The sequence below is a fragment of the Salarias fasciatus genome, chromosome 14 (genome assembly GCF_902148845.1).
Source record: "Salarias fasciatus chromosome 14, fSalaFa1.1, whole genome shotgun sequence".
Taxonomy (NCBI): domain Eukaryota; kingdom Metazoa; phylum Chordata; class Actinopteri; order Blenniiformes; family Blenniidae; genus Salarias; species Salarias fasciatus.
The window spans coordinates 14,580,386-14,600,452 of NC_043758.1; the positions used below are offsets into that span (position 1 = coordinate 14,580,386).

The 20,067-nt window shown below is 45.5% G+C and overlaps 1 protein-coding gene across 1 annotated transcript; it reads right to left on the minus strand.

Annotated features, from left to right (window-relative positions):
* Positions 1–623: 623 nt before the first annotated feature.
* LOC115400752 (uncharacterized) lies at positions 624–17,052 on the minus strand. Its single transcript, XM_030108771.1, has 25 exons — positions 17,009–17,052; positions 16,312–16,606; positions 15,938–16,227; positions 15,544–15,839; positions 14,795–15,000; positions 14,413–14,634; positions 14,205–14,328; positions 13,213–14,116; positions 12,151–12,253; positions 9,230–9,650; positions 8,461–9,038; positions 7,306–7,977; positions 5,351–5,493; positions 4,723–4,909; positions 4,555–4,602; positions 4,155–4,307; positions 3,823–4,023; positions 3,475–3,710; positions 3,141–3,372; positions 2,902–3,032; positions 2,444–2,540; positions 2,148–2,271; positions 1,343–1,815; positions 1,158–1,238; positions 624–980 (listed from the first exon to the last, which is right to left on the minus strand). The coding sequence occupies exons 1-25, from the start codon at positions 17,035–17,037 to the stop codon at positions 624–626; spliced, it is 6,603 nt and encodes a 2,200-aa protein (XP_029964631.1). The 5' UTR covers positions 17,038–17,052.
* Positions 17,053–20,067: the final 3,015 nt, after the last annotated feature.

Genomic DNA, 20,067 nt, shown 5'->3' on the forward strand with positions numbered 1-20,067 from the left:
TATTCAATGCGGCCAGCCTGTTGGCTGCACGGTATTAAAAGCAGATGTGGTGATTGTCAGTAATTTGTCCGGAGGTATTAAAGGGTGGATTAAATTCGCAAAATAAAAATAGAATATGAAACAAAAAAGTCCCACAATTGAATGCACATATGGGTACATTCCAAGGTTGTTTTTGGTCAATCCCACCATGGGATTGACCAAAAACAAACTCAAACTTACAGTTAAATTTACATAACACAATGTACTGTTTTCTGAGCAGGATTTGTGCAACAGCATCTTCAGAACCTTCTCAACACAGATACTGAGCCTCCATAGGAATCACACACTTGTGATATTAAGTCATCACAAATTGCACCACAGGCTTGTTTCCATGGCTGACGCCTTTTCTGTCATAATCAAGATTCAAACCTTGGCCATGAACAATAAACATCAAGGACATGATTTTGTATTTTACCAGAAAAAGGTTTTAAAAGATCCCTTAAAGTCCAGTTAAAGTTGCAAGAACCAAACATGTTTCTTCAGTTGTTTTTATTTGTTTCACATTAGGACATGCAATCTTTTTCAGTAGTGACAGAAAGTTGATTCATGAGTCTTTGATGGATATCTTAAATGCACATACATGCTTATCGCAGATATTTTCCCGTCATGCCTTTTTTAGTGTTTCTGTCAGGTTGAAATAAAATAATGTAGCATTTAGGCACAAAAACACACAGTAACAACCCAAAGCTGGATGCTAATATGGCAAATATTTCCACGGCCACAGTGAACTTCCCGGGAGAGCTTACATGAGCTGGGATGAAGGAGATCCACACAGCCCAAAAAATCAACATGCTGAAAGTGATGAGCTTCGCCTCATTGAAAGTGTCAGGCAGTTTCCGTCCTAGGAATGCCAGAAGGAGACAGATGAAGGCCAGTAGGCCAATATAACCGAGGATGAGGTAAAACCCAGGAGGCCATGGCTCCTTACACTCCACAACAATCTGAAAAAGTACAAGATATTGTCAGAAGTCAATTCACAGGATTAAACAAAGGATATTAGTAGTCAGTGATTTATTGAATCGCTTTAGACTACATTAATACCCATTAAAGTTCGCTGGTATGAAACTTGAACACTTGTTTTTTAAAGCTCAACTGTGGTATTGAGTGAAGCTCCTTACTTTTCCAGTTGAGGCCTGGTATGTTGGGTTCCTAAATGGGAAGGGAGGTGCACCCAGCAGCCAACCGGCACAGAGGCAAACCTGAGGCGAAGAGATAAAAAGACTGTTACTAGGAAAAACTCAAAGCAGACATTAATCAACAAACTGCGTGTAAATTTTTAAAGTTTTGATTTTCCTCCATTTACCTGTGGGACTGTAGTGCAGAGGATCAGAGTTCTCTGCTGGGAAGGCCCAAACAGCTTCAGAGCCCTGGAGCCAGGCACATTAGCCCGGAAAGCCAAGAGAACTACAATGGTCTTAACCAGGAGGCAGGACATGCAGAGGACAAAGCTGATCCCGAATGCGGCCTGTCGGAGCCGGCACGTCCACACAGACGGCTGCCCGATGAAAACCAGAGAGCACAGGAAGCACAGTTTGAGAGAGAAGAGAAGTAAGAAGCTGATTTCTGAGTTGTTCGCTTTGACGATGGGTGTGGAGCGGAACCGGTGAAAGACACAGGTGATGACAGTTGTCAGGATGACGCCCAGCAGCGTGAGTGCAACCAGGATGATGCCCATAGTGTCATAGAAAGAGAGAAATTCTTCAATCCCCGCTACACATTTCACCTTCTCTCTGTCTGACCAGTAGTATTTGGGACACTTTGTGCACTCAGAGGAACCTTTGGGAACAAAGAAGAGTGTTTCTGTATTCTGTGTGACTTATGTTGGACTTTCCTAATAAACAAATACCAAATGTTGAATAGATATATAATTCCAGTTCACAAACAGTTTTTTAATGTTTTTTTTTTTACATGTGCCACTCTTAACAACTGAACAACAAACCTTGTTATAAGAAATAGTAAAATATTTCACTTTTGACATCACTTTTGTTGTTTATGTTTTATTTGGAATGACATACATGATATATTTGTAAGATTTAAAAGTCATTGCATAATCTTTATTTCAAGTTTGATACAAAGTATCAAATTATTCAGTTTTATATTTTGGTTACCGGTTTGGTTGCTGATCTCTCCATCTGCACAGGGCAGACAGTCAAAGCAGCAGAGAGGCTGTCCTGGCTGTATGGCCCTCCGACTACCAGGCAAACATGGAGGACTGCACTGTGACACTGGCACCTGGAGGATGACAGTCAAGCCGACATGTAAAAGTAACCTTTTTTTGTTTTTGTTTTCTTGCATGTGTAATAAAGTGTTTTAGAAGGTACCAAACTCAACAAAATAACATCATATTTCACAAACAGTGAAGTGCCAATGGAAGTACTACAACCATTTTGAACATATGATCCACCTGTGACTGCCCTCCTGTCCAGACAATAGTGCTCTGCTCTATCTGCAGCTGTCGTCCCAGTGGAGCTGAGCCATCATAGCTTCCTACTTTGATGAATCTAAACACAGAGGAAAATTAGAAAACGGTCCAATGAAGCCAAATGGTGCAACCGACATCATCCTTTCACTCTTCTGTACTAGATCATCAGCCCATTATGCAGACACAAAGTCACTCATGCAAACCTTTTAGAATCACCAGTTAACCTCAAATACAGTTTTAATTTTTATTTTTTTTTTTTAATTATTATTACAAGAGGAGACCATGGTACCTGGCGAAAAACTCATGTAAGCTCAGGAAAAACATGCAAACTCTACAAACATTCAACTGGGGATATTCTCCCTGTTAAGTGAAGATGTGAAAAATTATAAGATGCACCTATAAAGTTGATTATTTTCAAAAAGTCAAAAAAGAATTTGTACCTGATTTCACCCCTCCTGTCCTTTTGCCAGTTGATAATATCATAAAGAGGAACCGGCTCTCCATTTGTGTCAAAATACACTTTCTCATCAAATTGATCAGTGAAATTCACTGTTTTCATATGGTGCAGCAGCTATATGGGACATAAGGAGAAGCAGGAGAAACAAGTTATTAAAAAAAAGCAAAAACATTATCACTTCTCTCTCTCTCTCTCTCTCTCTCTCTCTCTCTCTGCACCAACCTGCTCAGTGGTGAATGAGGTGTGTTTCTCACATTGTCCTTTTTCAGATTCTGCAGGATTACACTTCAGTAAGCTATGCAAAGCATGGGCAATGACATACACAGCTTTGTAGACATTATATGATATTCTGACCTGGGATACATCAGTGTAACCACTGTTAGTGTACCTCAGATCCTCTGCACCTGTACACAACGGACCTTCAGCTTTATGGTTTTCATCAACTTTAAATGGGCTCTGTTGTCCATCAAAAGACACAGAGCTGTTCTGAAAGTCTGTTTTATAGTCAAAAGCATTGAAATATGCAGCAATTTCTTTGGATTGCTTCTCTCGAAACTCGAGCTTACAGCCAAATTGCTCTTCCCAGAACATGTTGACAAACTCCATCCCTGGTTTAGAGGAAGGACGCACATTCAAAAGAAACTCTTTTAACCCAGGAATTCTGACTCCAGGGAAGGAGAAGCCGACTGTGCCCTCTAAAAGTGGATGGAAGTGAGGTGAGGTCAACAGGCTGGCAGTCACCCAGGCCTCACTGGCTACCCACTGAATCCCAGTCACATTTCTCTGAGTGAGCTGCAAGAGCAGACACAGAGAAAAGCAATGCTGAGCATCAATGCATCTTATTTTTCTCAAAGTATGAATATTGTGTGTTGCATTCCACCATATGATTTGATATCAAACTTACTTCTAAGAGCAGATCCAGCAATTGTCCCTCAGTGGCAAAAACAACCACAACATGTGCAGTCGAGCTCTGCAGCTTGTCGGCCATTTCTTGGATGTCAGCCGCAGTGGGGGATTTAGGGATCATGAGGTGAAAGGCCACACAACCACCCTGTTGGTGGAATTGGCTTGAGAAAGCTTGAATGCCATAGTGACTGTAGTCATCCTGAAAAAAAAGCGCGAACACACACACACACACACACACACACACACTAACACAAGTGCAAAAAACTGAAATCCTGATAATTTGTTGAACTGATTAATTGTATCGCTAAACACAAAAAGTTTTTATCTCACCGTGGTCCCAATCGTGCCCACCCAAAACCAGCCTAAGAAGGTGACCAGCTGTACAAGTCCTCTCACTTGAAAGAGGTCGCTCGGCACTGTTCTCAAGAATGATGGGTACATGTACTTGTCAGTTAGACAGGTACAAGTAGCAAAATAACTCACCTACAAGTAGATAGAGTTCATGTTATCCTCACAGATATACAATAAATATCAAAACATTTCTAAACACTGCTGCATGGCAGACTACGAATGTTGAGAATGTAAGGAATGTATATGGGTCAGATGAAACCTGATGCCTCATCTTATCCTTTTTATTTCTCATTCTTACCAGTGGTATGTTGAAAGGGCCCAGAGTTTGAGCAACAGCTCTTGTTGGAGAAGAGGATGCAAGACCAATGACAGCAGGTACAGGCGATCCAGACAGACATTTGGTAGTTTCACCCTGTGCTGTGCTTCTCTCTGTTGCATTTTCAGTGTGTTTTCCACTTTTTTTAAGATTAAAAACCACAGGTTCAACTTCATAGCCTTTCATCTTTGTGACATTTAATCTGTTTTCAGTCTCTGCTTTTTGTTTGACTGTGCTCATCCCAGTTTTGGAGTGACCGACTAAAGACAAAAGAGCTCGCAGGCTGGTGTGGACGTGGTCACAGCTGTCCACAATCCGGTAGCCGAGTTTAATACCTGGTAACAGGCTGGAATTACTATTGATTTCCTCCACTGCAAACACCATTGTCATCATCCAGCGGAAGGCCCTGAGGTCAAAGCTGCACAAAATGTGATGAAGTTGAATACAATACAAAGTATGAATCATTCCAGTTGTAACTTACAGAGTACAATGGCAAAGAATGATTCTTAAAAATTTAATTCAAACCAAACTACTGTAATATTTTATGAGATTAAAACATTAATATTTCGAGTGCATTTTCTGATTTGATTTTGTAATTTTTTAAAAAATTAAAACGTGATCTTATTTGTTCTGCTAATCAAAAATACAGTATCTTAGCTCATTATAAAGATATCAAAACATCAGAACATATCGAGATAACAACATTGACATCTATGTGTCTGATTGTAGAAATAGATGAAAAAGACGGCAGAGTTTGAATGAAATTCCAGTATTGCTCTTCATGCACCTGTACACAGTGTGGTAGAAACATGCAGCTTTGTGTGTGAAATAGCAATTTTGTGTGCTTCCTTGCACTCACCCACTGCATGGTGTGTTCAGGGGTCTTCTTTGGAAGCTGTTGACTGGTTTCGACGCCACATAGTGCAGAGGGAATATCCCTCCGATGACTACATCCCCCTCAGAGTTAAAGGTCAGAGGCTCACTATTTCCCACTTTTACACACTGCGGTAAACCAGAATCAGACAAATTCTGTCCCTCTGTCATTAAACCATTCCATATTTCATCTATATTTTCTACTTTTTCCACATCACTCACTTTCACACTTTGATTTTTTCCTTCAGTAACAGCAACACCAGTTAAAATTATAAAAAGAAGACTAAAGAAAACAGAAATATGGAGACAAATTAAAGTTCCGAGAAGGCTTGGCTTCACCAACCCCATAAAGCCTGTGTGTGTGCTGGAGACAGGTCTCCAACATAGTCTGTGACAGGATAATGAGGTGGACTGCAATAAAAACTGTGAGCCTGACTTCATCTCTCTGATCATGTGAGTCATAACCACATTAACCAATCACAGTGGAGGAAAAGCACCAGTGAATCAGTGGGCAGAATGATTGATAGGACTGGTTGTTAGAATCCCCTGATTGACTTGTATACCCCATACGGCTTATGAACAAATTTTCATTGACATTTGAAAGACAATAATGATATATATGACGTATTTAGAAGTTCATCTTTTAACATCCTTGGAAAGCCAAAAAAGAAGAAAAAAAACCTTTGTTGGCTTTTACTGAAGTTTGTATGATTAAATCCGCCCCCCCAAAAAAAAAAAAAAAAAAAAAAAAAAAAAAATCCACTAGACATCAAGACAAATGAAAAGCATTCTGCAGATTCATCGTCTGGTAAGCTGTCCAGAGTGTATCCTGCACTTGCCCGGAGTGAGCTGAGATTGGCTCCAACAACTGTGACCTTGCACAGGATTAAGCATATAGAAGATAGGGGGATGGATGGATGGATGGATGGATAAAAAACACCCACTTAGAACTTATAATTTTCACTTTAGTATGATGACAATTTTAGTAGGATGATCCTCCTGTCAGCATAGAAGTAATGAGGTATCTGGGATGGCATATTATGTATTGTCTCAATCTAAAACAATGCGGACCTTAACGTCAGTTTCGGGCTGGATGAAAGATGGATGCATTTGTGAACAAACTATTACCACTGCCTTCATATAGAGGAAGAAAATCTTTTGGTTAACTGCTTCCACCTAGTGGATATGATACTGTAGCGATCTTGGAGCGGTGGCGGCAGCGAGGAATGAAGAGAGCTCTTAGATTCAACACACAGGAACTTTATTGTTAGAACAACTAAGCAACCTGCACAAGCACACAAGCGCCCCCAACAACGTGCAGGCCGAGGCCACTCCCACGGCAACCCCCCTGAGTCCCGGTACGACAGGACATGAAAATAAAACATCACAAAAACAAAAAATAGTGGCAACATCAGACAAATACACACCCTCAACACAACTATAACGAAACGAAACACAAATGAACATGATAAAACACACAACACGGCCCCGAAAGGGCGCAACAATCCCGCTACCCACAATCCCCAGCAGCTTCAGGCACAGTCATTTGGGGCAGCAACCCAAAAGGGCCAAATGGCCGCTAAATAGCCCCCACCCGAGGGGTTTACACGTCCCCGAAACCCCGGAGCCATGTATGGTAAGGGTCCAAATGTCCTGGCCAGTGGTGTGACAAGCAACGCAGAGCCTCCGGCGTCGGTCCTGGCCGGGGGTCAGCATCAATAGTCCCGGGTCTTTCGTTGCCAGCTTCTCCCCCCCCCCCCCGGGCGGCTCCAAAGGCCGGTACGGGGAGAGCCGGTCCTGGTGTAAAACCCCCGGCCGACGGCGATCAGTCGTCTCGACTCGATAAACCACGTCCGACAGCCTCTCCAACACCATGGCTAGTCCTCGCTAGTGGTTGGAGAGCTTTGGCGACAGTCTCTTTTTCCGAAGAGGGCAACACACCCACACCCATTGTCCTTGGGTGAGGGGCTGCCCCCGGCACAGGGTGTCGTACGCCAGCTTTTGCCTGAGCCCCGCGTCCTCCTGGGCTCCTCGGGCAAAATCATGCGCTACTCGCAGGCGCTCTTTCAAGCGCTGGAAATACTCCAGCTCGGGTCCTGCAGCTACCTCTGGTTCCGGAGGGGGGCCGAACACCAAGTCCACGCGGGTGCGCAGTTCCCGACCAAACAGCAGGGTGGCCAGCGTGCATTGACTGGAGTCCTGTACCGCGAAGCGGTACGACCACAGGACCAGAGGCAGATGGCGGTCCCAGTCTTGCTTGTGGCAGCTGGTGAGGATGGCAAGCTGGGTGGTCAGTGTCCTGTTAAAACGTTCCACCAACCCGTCGCTCTGGGGGTGAAGCAGTGTGGTGCAAGTCTTAGTTACCCCCAGCTGCCTGCAGACCTCAGCGAAGACCTGGCTCTCAAAGTTCTGCCCCTGGTCGCTGTGGAGCTCCTCCGTCACGCCAAACCTGCAAAACATCTCCTCCACTAACCGCTTGAAGGTCGTGGAGGCACTTTGGGCAGGAACCGCATATGCCTCGGGCCACTTAGTAAAATAGTCCATGGCCACAAGGATGTACCGGTTACCAGAGTCGGTGATGAGGAATGGACCCAGGATGTCCACCCCGACGCGCTCCATGAGGGCCCCCACCAGATATCACTGCAGCTTCGCATGGGAGCATTGGCTTGGTCCCTTCTGGGCAGTGCAGGTGTCGCAGCAGTGGACGTGGAGTTCGAAATCCCGCCGGCAGCCCAGTCAGTAGAAGTGAGCACTCAGCCGGTGCAGCATCTTGGCGATGCCGTAGTGCCTGGTCCCCACCACGTCGTGGACAACCCTCAGGACCGTGGAACGGAGCGCCCTTGGGATCAGCAATTGGAGGAGGTCGCGCCCCTGGCCCGGCGCCTGCCAAAGGTGGTAAAGCAGGCCGTTGTGGGATTCGAAGCAGCTTCACTGAGAGTAGTAGACCTTCACCTCAGGCGCACACCCAGACACAGTTTCCTGCTCCGGCTGCTGACTCGCCTCCAGTCAGCTCTGAAACAGTTTCAACATTTCGTCTGCCACCTGGGATGCCTGTAACTCAGCAGAAGACAGTGAGAGACCGTGGGAAATACTCACCACGTCCGCACTCTGGACTTTGGGTCCCCGCTCCTCCTGCCGCTGGCAGAAACGGCACTCAGCTGCTGCACAGGGCCACCGGGACAGCGCATCAACGTTGCTGTGCTGGCACCCCACCCAGTGTCGGATCTCAATCCAGCGGGCCACCTGGCCCTCCAGGTCTTTAAAGTTCAGCAGCCATGTCAATGAAGCATTATCTGTGCAGAGGTGGAACCGCCAGCCCAGGAGGTACGGCTGGAACTGCCGCAACACCAACACCACAGCCAGCAGTTCACGTCGGGTGACACAGTAGTTTCGCTCGGTCCGGCTCAGTGCTTTGGTGAAGTAGGCCACGACTTTCTTGGCCTCCCCCTCTCCTTGAGACAACACCGCCCCCACACCAACATTGCTGGCATCGGTGTCCACAATGAACGGCTCGGTCGAAGATGGATACGCCAGGATGGGGGCGTTCTGGGCAGTTTGGAGGGAGTGGAAGGCGGTGGTGCAGCTGTTGTCCCACTGAAATGGCCGGCCCTTGTCAGCCAGGCGGTGGAGTGGACTGGCGATAGTTTTTCCAAGTTTTTCATGAAGTGTCGGTACTATGATGCCAGCTCCAGAAAACTCCAGAGTTCACTGCCTTTAGTTGTCTGTGGCCAGTTCCAGACTGCCTCCACCTTGTTGGGACTGGTAGCCACACCTTGAGCGCTGGCGACGTGCCCCAAGAACTCTGTTTCTCGGTTCAGCAGGTGGCACTTCCCCGGGTGCAGTTTCAGCCCGGCTCAGCGGATACGCTCGAAGACTTCTTTTAAGTTGGCATGGGCCCCCTCAAAGCTGTTAGCGTGCACCAGGAGGTCGTCGAGGTACACCAAACAGTGTTCACGTGGGACGGCGGGCAGCACTCTCTCCATCAGCCACTCAAACGTTGCCGGTGCGTTGCAGAGCCCGAATGGCATGACCCGGAACTGCCACAGCCCCTGGCCGAAGGTAAATGCGGTTTTTGGTCTTGCTTCCGGTGCGAGTTCCACTTGCCAGTAGCCACTGCGGAGGTTGAGGGAGCTGAACCAGCTGGAGTCGGAGATGTAGTCGAGGGCGTCGTCGATGCGCAGCAGCAGGTACGAGTCTTTCTTGGTCGTGCTGTTGAGACGCCGGTAATCTACGCAGAACAGCCATCCTCTTCCCTTCTTCTTCACCAGCATGACCGGCGACAGCCCCTGTCGAAGGGTTCAACTACAAGTATTTCCTCAGCTGTCTGCCGCTTTGTGAATGCGAGCCAGTGGGGGTGTAGTCGGATGGGCAGGACATCTCCCATCTCAATGTGGTGCTGGACGAGGGAGGTGCACCGGCAGTCTTTGACGGGGCCGTGTTGTGTGCTTTATCATGTTTATTTGTGTTTTGTTTCGTTATAGTTGTGTTGGGGGTGCGTATTTGTGTGCTGTTGCTACTTTTTTGTTGTTTTTGTGTTGTTTTATTTACATGTCCTGTCGGACCAGGACTCAGGGGAGTTGCCGTGGGGATGGCTTTGGCCTGTGTGCTGTTGGGGGGGCGCTTGTGTGCTTGTGCAGGTTGCTTAGTTGTTCCAACAATAAAGCTCCTGTGTGTTGAATCTAAGAGCTTTCCTCATTCCTCACTGCCACCACCACTCCAAGATCGCTACATTGGTGTCAGGAGTGGGATGGAGCCACAGCGTACTCCAGAGGAGAAATGACACCTGGAAAGAGCAGCGTGGATCGCCGAGCAGTGGAAGACTCCAAGCCGGCCCGACGGATCCAGCGATTGATGTCAGCACCGTCCTGAAGCGGCAAGAATGGCCGAAGACAGTGATGATCGTGTGAACACGGAGGCTCGCCCACCCGCTGCCGCAGTGAGAGCCGCCGTCAAGCTGCCCAGGTATGATGGCTCAACGTGAGCGGACCATGAGGAAATATTGTTGAAACTAATGAGTTTTTGGACGATTAAAGCCGTTTTGGGAGCCGGCGCCACACATGCCCCATTGGCTAACAGTATATGGATGTCTGCAGCTTGACTATGGATCTAAATTTCTCCCGGACCATTTTTCGGATCAGAAAACCCTTCTGAGTGAGTATATTGTTCTACATCTTTCTATAAACAATGTGAAAACTGTTCAAACCAAACTTATCCTTTAAGTCCACAAATCACAAAAGCAAACAGTTCTACGCTTGGCAAAATCTGTCTATGCTAAAGCCCGCATAGTTACCACGTTCCATTGTCTTTGGAGGAAAAGTCGCTTGGTGCTGGCCAGCTGCTCGGTGATGGCCAGGTGGTTGGTCCTCTGCCTCCTGTTAGCAGGTCCCTGCTAACGTCGTCTGTTGCTGTGCAGTGGTAGAAGGTGAAGGTGTTGGAGGGTTGAAGAACTGTTCCTGCCGTAGTTCTTCCACGGTGTCCTTTTCATGGGCTGGAGGAGTGGGTCCTGGGCCAGGGTGGCAGTCAGACGCTGGGGGCTGACTGGTGATTGGCTTGGTTGATCAGTCTGCTATGTGCTTATGGCTGAAGGCTGGAGATCCTGCTTCAGGCTGAAGAAACTGGTCGCTTCACTTGTGGAAGTGTCAAAGAACAGTTTGTGAGTGTAGAGGCAGTGCTCTTCTGGCCTGTTCTTGTGGTCCTTGGTGGGGAAGCCTGGATACTGGATGCCGGTATCCCCTTTTCTGGTTAGGCCCTGGGTCTGAAGGCCTACCCTCCTTTCTTAGCCATTAGCAGAGCTGGCTAGCTGGCTGTGGGACCAGGGGAGGTCCCTTCCTGCCTCCTCGGAGGTCGGGCGAGAACTCTCAACTGGAGAACCTTCCTCTTCAAAGGTCTCGGTCCAGCTCTCCAAGTGGGGCCGGAGGAACCTCTGGGCTGGGCGGTTTCTGTGAAACCTGACCAATCACAGTTCATCACCTCCTCTCAGAGGTGGGCTTTGAAGCTTGGCTGGAATTTCAAATGCTTTCCCCTCCATGAGGGTGGGGGGAGAAGGGCTGGCCTCCCCCGTGCAGTATGCGTGCACACACACAGCAGTCATGAACAGCTTCCTGGTGATACCCGTGATCCCCAACAATTGCATTGCTTGGTGATTTCTTCATATACAAATATCGATTGTCTTTCATTTATTGATTCATCAATTTATTCCATTTAATAATTGATTTTAGATAAATTACTTTTGTGCGTTGCTTTCAACCGTCTGTTACCCTATAATTGATCGTACTAGTGACCCACAGGTGATGAGCTGTTATTAATTAGTAAATAACAATTTACTCAAATTAGTTATTTACTAAAAGTACCCAAAGTTACTAATACCTTTGGTAAGTCATACTTTAGTAAGTTAATGCAAATAAATAAGTGTAAATTCCAACAATATTGTCTCTTCTTGTACTTCGTTATGTCTCCCCATCATCTGTGTCAACAGGTATGGGAAGTTATCTGTGCCTTTTTCAGTCAGGGAAAAACAACTCTGACCTCAAAGCTGGGCAGAATCAGTGTGTGTTTGTTTAAGGCTATTCAGCAGGGATGATGGACTGTACTGAGTGGAAGACTCAACTCATGTCAGCAGTGTTGTCGGCAATCAAGGAAACATAACTGCTTTATACTAGGGCTGTCAAAAATAACGCGTTAATGGTGTGAATTGATTTATGTAATCAATCTCATTAAAATTTTTAACGCAGTTTAACGCATGCGCATCATGCGCAAAGCGGTGCGGTGATGCGCTGAGCGGCGTGCCATGCAGCGCGCGAAGCGGTGACGTGTGGTGACGCGCGGAGCGGCGACGTGTGGTGAAGCGCGGAACGGCATGGCTTGCAGTGCTGTGCGGCGACGCGTGGAGCTGCACGGCGTGATGACGCGCGGAGCGGTGCGGTGATGCGCGGAGCACGTACAAATACACTACACACACAGACATTATGCTATGGTGTGCATGTTTTAGTTTTTTGAATATTTATTTTATTTGGAGCCTTAAATAAAAAAACACATCACGTATTAAATATATATAATCATGTCCTGTCGTTTTTTGTTAATGCAATACAGGAATAAAAGGGTATATTTCAGACATAGTTGGAAATTGCGATTATTTGTGATTAATCATGATTAATTTGTAAGCTGTGATTATTCTGATTAAAAATTTTAATCAATTGACAGCCCTACTTTATACTAAACAATCTTTTTATACAATTATGTGTATGTCTGTAATTTGTGACTTTTAATTTTGTATAAGTGATGACCTCTCTGTGCCAGCACTGTGATTAAATGGTGAACTGTCCATGGTACTGAAATCATTGTCACTCATAAATCTATTTATATAATAGTTGTTGTGATATCTGCCAAATCAGTAACCCGACATTGCAGAACAGCCTTTTCCTAAAAAATTTAATAACAGTTTTGTCATTTGATGATATTACAGTATATTTCTGAGCCTTTACTGTATATCACATTTCTGGTTGCATGTTTTGGTGGTAATGTTATCGTAGGACTGAATATTTGAGAGGTGTTGAAATGCAATACTGAGAAAGAACTAAGAATCACGTACTGTGTGGTAAACACAAACTCAGAATCACACAGAATCACTTTCTTTTAATAATTTCTGACAAAAACACATAATAGAATTGAAAAGTTGACAATAGAATATGAAGGTATTTGAATTTAAGTTCCACTTGTAAATAGATGATTCAATAGGGTTTTTGTTTTACTAAATGCTTTACTAAATTAAAACATTTACCAAATGCACTGAGTGAGCCATCACGATATGAACAGTATACCTCTTTCATTATTGAAAAACATGAGATATACTAGTCTTGATTTTTGTTCATTAAGTATTTCTTGGTGTTCTTCTCTGGCCTAAACAATATGATATAACACTTTGGAGCAAATATACACACTATCAGTCCAAAACTGGAGGCCAGAATAGCAAATATCTCGACAGCCACAGTAAACTTCCCAGGAGAGCTGACATACGCTGGGATGAAGGCGATCCAGACTGCACAGAATATCAACATGCTGAAAGTGATTAGTTTAGCCTCGTTGAAATTATCAGGTAGCTTACGGGCGAGGACGGCTAACACAAAGCAGAAGACGGCCAGAAGGCCTATGTACCCAAGAACTCCCCAGAATCCAATGGCAGACCCTAAATCACATTCCAGGATGATTTTCTCTTTGTATATTGTTAGATTTTTGATCGGGAAAGGAGGACTGAGCACTAACCAAATAGTACAAATTAAAACTTGAATAAAAGTAAAAGAAACTACGGTCATCCTCTGCTGCGTAGGACCAAACCATTTCATAACATTGCTACCTGGAAGTGTTGCTTTGAAGGCCATTAACACCACTATGGTTTTACCGAGTACACAGGAGATACAGAGGACGAAGGTGATGCCGAACGCTGTGTGTCTCAGCATGCAGGACCACTCGGAGGGGGGTCCGATGAAGGTCAGAGAGCATAAAAAACACAGAGTGAGGGAGAAGAGAAGAAGGAAGCTGAGCTCAGAGTTGTTGGCCCTGACTATAGGAGTATTGATGTGTCTAAAGAATACAGTTGCGGTCGTGATGGCCAGACAAGCTCCGATCAATGAAAAAACAGTCAAGACGATTCCCAGAATCTCACTGAAGGAAAGAAACTCCACAGGCTTGAGAAAGCAGGTGTCTCTGTTTGCGTTAGGCCAGAACTCCTTCGGGCATGGGTAACAATCAGGGGAATCTGGGGAAACAGAACAGCTCTGGCTTTTACGTCAGATTTTACAGGAATTGACAGAGCGGAAAAGAAAGTTTGATTACTTTTATTTTACCTGTAGAGTTGCTTATTTCACCCTCAGGACAGGGAACACAGTCATAGCAGCAGATGGGTTTCCCTTTCTGCAGAACTTTCCGAGTTCCAGGAGGGCAGCTGTCAGTGCACACTGACACTGGCACCTGTGACAGAGAGGCAAACATGAATAAGGAGACCTACACCATCTCTGAAACTTCCCATTTTCTCTTCAGATAAATGTAGTTTACTTTTTGGCCGCCATCCACCCATGTGAGGTTCCTGTTGATACGAAACTCCTGGCCGATGGGTAGCGATGCATCATAGTGCCCCACTGTCACCAACTCAATGAGGCCTGTTTCACTTTTTTGCCAGTTAACAAGCTCATAAACAGCCACAGGATCACCATTATCATCAAATGACACATCATAGCCATTCTGGGAAAAATTTACTTTTTTCAACTGAGCAAAAACCTTCAAAGGAGAAGGAAAGATTACAGAGAGAGAGAGAGAGAGAGAGAGAGAGAGAGAGAGAGAGAGAGAGAGGAGATAATGACATGTCAAGATATGTGTTCAGTTTCATATATTCCAGCCACAGAAAGATAGGATGAGTCATTTATTCATTTATAATGACCTGCTTGGACTCCAGCTGAGTGAGTTTATCACAATGGATTTTGGAATTGATTTCATAGCACAGTGCATCGTGAATGGCATGTGCAATTGCATAGACACCCTTGTAAACCATGTTGGTGATTCTGAGCTGAGATGTGTCAGTGTATGGACTCTCCAGTGTCTGCATGTCTTCAGTCCCATCACAATCAGGCATGTCTTTAGCAGCACCTGGAAACATGTAAAGGGGAAGCAAACATGTTTGTACATGTCCATCAAGCTCTATATTTCGATATTATTTGTCTATTTTGAGAATGTAGTTTACTTGTTATTCTAATTTCAGGTCGGAGGCCTGAAAGCAAGCTCATATCCGTGTCTCAGGAGTCTATCTCCATGAACGAGAGTCAAATCCCACAAGGGAAAGGCACAGTCAGCTTACCATTCATACACAGAGCAATTCGAAGTACTTCACAAAGACAAAGACACACAAAAGATTTCATTAAATCACACAAACAAAAGAAAAAACCTGTCTCAGTTCACAAATGCTTATAGATTCAATAAGATGAGTGTTTTTCACGTAAGTTGCAACAAAAAAGTAACAAGCCAATTAATTGTAGAAAACAGCTACTTGTTATCAATAGTTACATAGAAATAAAATTGCCAGGTCGGTTGGCCTATTTTAAGAAAATGTGTGTGTGTCGTGTGTGTATTCAAGTTTGTATACAGAAATGCAAATGAATAACACACATGTTCCATGAAAATGACTGTTCTCACTTTTTCCCAGTTTGCAGTTGAACACACCCTCCCAGAACTCAGTGAGCAGTGGTGAGGCAGCCACTTCAGTGGCTGAGAGATCCAGCAGGAATTCTCTCAGGCCCGGGATGACAGACTGCTGGATACCAAATCCGATGGCCCCGGAACAGAAGCTGAACCTCAGCATGTCTGGGTCTGTCACCCAGGACTCACTGCCTATCCACTGGCGAGCTGGCGTCGGCTCCTGCGACAGCTCCTCCAGCAGGATCCTCATATCTCCAGAGGCCACAAATGCTACCACCACCGTAGCTGTGGACCTGTAGAGAATACAGTGCATTATTTTTCTCCATTTCACAGACACACTTAGAGGATTGTCTCAATAAGTGAAGGTTGCACACAAACAAGACTTTTGAACCTGCGGATGACATCAGCCACTGTTTTGATCCGACTGCGTGGGTGTGTGCGATAGAAGGACTCCGAGTACTCCACACAGATGCCCTCTTTGCGAGCTGCATCCAGAAATGAGGCCATTCCGTTATTTCCATAGTCTGAGTCGGAGTGGACTGCGCCTATCCACGTCCAGCCGTAGTGTTTCACCAGCTTAGCGAGTGCATCTGCTTGAAACTGATCACTGGGGATCGTCCTGAAGAAAGTGGGGTACTGCTGCTTATCGGACAGGCAAGCACAAGTGGCAAAGTGGCTCACCTGAAGTAAAACAAAGACACTGCACCATCAGCTCATCTGCACATACATCATATTCAGTGCTTTTAAGAAGTTAAAGATTCTCACTTGAGGAATGTTGAAGGACCCGATGATGCGCGACATGCTGATGGACGGTGTGGACCCTGACTCACCCACGATGGCCACAACCCTACCAGAGTGGGTGCAGTCATCACCGGTGTGAAACATGGGGTCCAGGCCGTTTGACAGCTGAAATGCCACGTGCACAGCCACGGGCACTGAGGCGCACGAGTCATAGATCTGATACCCGAGTTGGATGTCTGGCAGCAGCTTGGAGCTGTTGTTGATCTCCTCAACTGCAAACACCATGGCACGTGAAAAGCGCAGTTCACGAGATTTCATGCTGCACAGATAGGTACATGTCAACATCCAAAGTAAATATTTCTTATCTGATTCACATTTGAACAGAAAACTGTTGCTGTTGTGCATTCACCTGTGGAAAAAAAGTATTTTCCAAGAAGCTTCATGATTAATTGTATTTAAAAGATGTGATTGTGATTTATCATAAAATAACTCACAATATTATTCCTTGGATGACCAAATATCAGTAAATCATACAGTATAGTTGTCTGTCTGACACAGTACCGTTTCAATGAAACCAACACAAAACTACTTCATCGTCTGATGCACACACTGAAAAGTGAAAAATAAAGCAAACTCACTCTTGATTTGCCATAAGTGCCACTACACAAAAACATAGCATTTTGCACAACGCAACTCAAACCATTAGTACTCTTTTACTAACCTCCCCGTGCATCTTAAAGGCTCAGGCATGGTGGTGTAGTTATGCTTCACTGTTTGTATGTATGGATGTATGGAGAAAATCCCTCCAATTATATAGTCACCATCCATAGAGAATGCAGGCAAGCGAGCGGTGCCCTGCATCTTGCATGTCACAGATGAAGCCTCTCCACTGACCCCATTATCTCCCTTAGTCTCTGTAAGCTCATACAAAGACCCTCCTAAGACTACGCTCAGTACCGAGAAACCCAGAGCCAATCTCATTCCAATGCAGATAGCTGAGATCTCCATGCCTCCAATGGCTGCAAGTGAAGATTTAGAGCTTTATATAACTTCACAGTCCATTCATGTTACGTCATCTCCTTACATCTCACGGGAGGTTTAATACATTGTTTTCCCTGTCTTTTGTACTATTTGCGGTGCGGTGCCCGCCGCATGTGGCATTGGGAGCATGGGGGGTGGAGGGGTACTGCCGCCACCTCGCATTGCATCGCTTGCAGTCGCATATGCCTACAGCCGGGCCTGGATGCCCCCCCCCCCCCCACCTTAATTCCTTAATTTATTGAGGACCCGGTTCTGCTCCCCCCTCACCCAACCCAACCCAACCGTGTGCCTGGGACAACAGTCCCATTTGTCCCCCTCTTATCGGCGGGCCTGGGTTAGGTTAGAAAGATGTACAGCATAATACAGTGTTATATTCAGTGTTGTCACAGATTACTTGAAAAGGTAATCCAATTACTGATTACTGATTACTCATCAAAAAGGTAATCTAGTTACTTTACTGATTACTTCAATATCAAAGTAACTGAGTTACTTTAAAAGTAACTTAGGTACTTTTTACCGATTTCCTCCCTTTGCTGCCTCAACATAAGCATGACAACTGGTTGTTTAAATAACACTTTATTGAAAATACACCAACTTCAAACATGAACATGTTTTTTTGTTTCTGTTTCATTGGCTGTACAAAATCAGTGTATAACAGACAATGTATGAAATGCATACTGATGCATAACACCACATGCATATCAATACAAAACAGCCAACTCTATCACAGGAAAACAAACAAAAAAAAATCCCCTTTGCAATATGTAAACGATAATATCTGCAAAATTCATATCAAGAAAAAAACAAAAACAATGTGCAATGTGCTATAGAAACGCACAATGAAGATAAAAGTGCATGTTTCAGAATAAAAAAATTGCCAAATATCACCGAAACAGTAACTATTTGCCATTCGGTGCCTCATTCTAGCAGCACTAAATGAATTAAATTAAATCATAGTCGTGAATACGTGACCCGGCGTTTTGTCCTCCCCTGGGAAAACGTGACATGCGGCGTCACTTCCAAATGCAAGAGAAACATTTTCTCTTAGAAATTCACTTATACAAATATTATGAGGCAGTAACGCACAGTCACTTAGGAACTTTAATCAGATTACTGGTTTGGAAAGATAAACGCGTTACATTGCTCCTTACTGACAGACAGTAATCAGATTAAAATAACGCATTAATTAGTAGCGTGTTAGTGACAACCCTGGTTATATTATTATGTTTGTGCAGGATTCAATGACCACGACGTGCTGCTCCGTGTGCAGCTTTTTTAAAGGTGCTGTAGGCAGGATTCCGCATCTCCGCCATCTTGCTTCAGGTTACCTAAGCAAGATGGCGATTTGACCCATCTAAGATGGCGATTTGAAACCCAGCACAGCCAATCCTGTCCTGTTTTCTCTGACATCACGCCCTCACGCAAGTTAAGCCCCTCCCACAAGAACATGCGACGAACGCCCCTCGACCAATCATGGTTAGAGCCTCAGGGGCTCTTCTGATTGGTCAAAGATACCTGGAGCGGTCGAGATTCCTTTTCAGCTCAGAACAGAGACAGATGGAAACGCTGCGCCCTCGCGGTAGTGCAATTATGCTACACTCCTAAAGGATTATCAATGGATACTCTAACATTTAATCCAAAGAAAACATAGAAAAATTAGCATTGACTTGCAAAATCCTGCCTACAGCACCTTTAAACTGTCACACCACACAATTTACGACCTTGCCGTACATCACTACTGAAACTCCAAACAAAACCTCACAAAATCCAACAGGACATTAAAAGGAACAACTACATGACGACGTGCATAATATTTTCCCCCCTACTCCACAGGGAAATGTAACATGTCATTCACACAGTTGCAAAGTCCCCAAGCCATGCAGGTGCGGCCCTCAATCTCCGGGGGTGTGCTTGCCCCGACGCACTACCGAGTGATAGGTTCACCCACCATCCAATTAGGGTTTGGCCTAGGCTGCCAACCCAACTGCCGGTGACAGAGGTGACGCTAGGCAGTAGCGTAAAAAGGGTCCCCTGGGGCCCCAAGCAGGGGGGGCGGGGGGCAGTTGCGGTGCTTGCATGCCACGTCGGAGCTGGGGTGGGTGGTTGCGGTGCTTGCATGCAGCTTCAGAGTGTGGGGGGTGGTTGGGGGGGGGGGGGGGGGGGGGGTGTAGCAGTGCTCGCTGCGTGCTCCTGGTTCGGGTTCTCCAAGCAATTGCCTGCCTTGCTTAATGGCAAGCTACGCCTCTGGACGCTGGAGCAGTGGGGCTTGCGACTCTGTGTAGACAGTTCGAGTGCCACCGAGTTCCATTTTCCAGGCTGTAAGTGGCCGGCCCCAGCTGCTTAGTCACCCGCAGGGGTTCTGACTAGTATGATTGCAGCTTATTATGACGGTGATAGCGTTTGAGCCTGACCCATTCCCCTGCTGAAAGTGAGGAGGTCTGCGCTCTTTGAGTAACATCATACCGCTCTTTCATCCGAGCCTGCGCATCTTTCACCTGAGCTCTGGCTTTCTGAAGCCCTGGGCTCCCACATGCAGGAGCTGGCTCTGCTCTCAAGCAGTCCAGTGGTTGATTTGGTTCACGTCCGATCATGAGCAATGCAGGTGATACTCCAGTGGTGGAATGTTTGAATATTCAGATGGTCAGGAGGGTTTGGTTAAGAGCATTGCTGAAGGTCTTCCCCTCCTCCATGCAGGCTCGGATACCATTTTTGAGGGTTTTATTCAGTCTCTGTGTATCA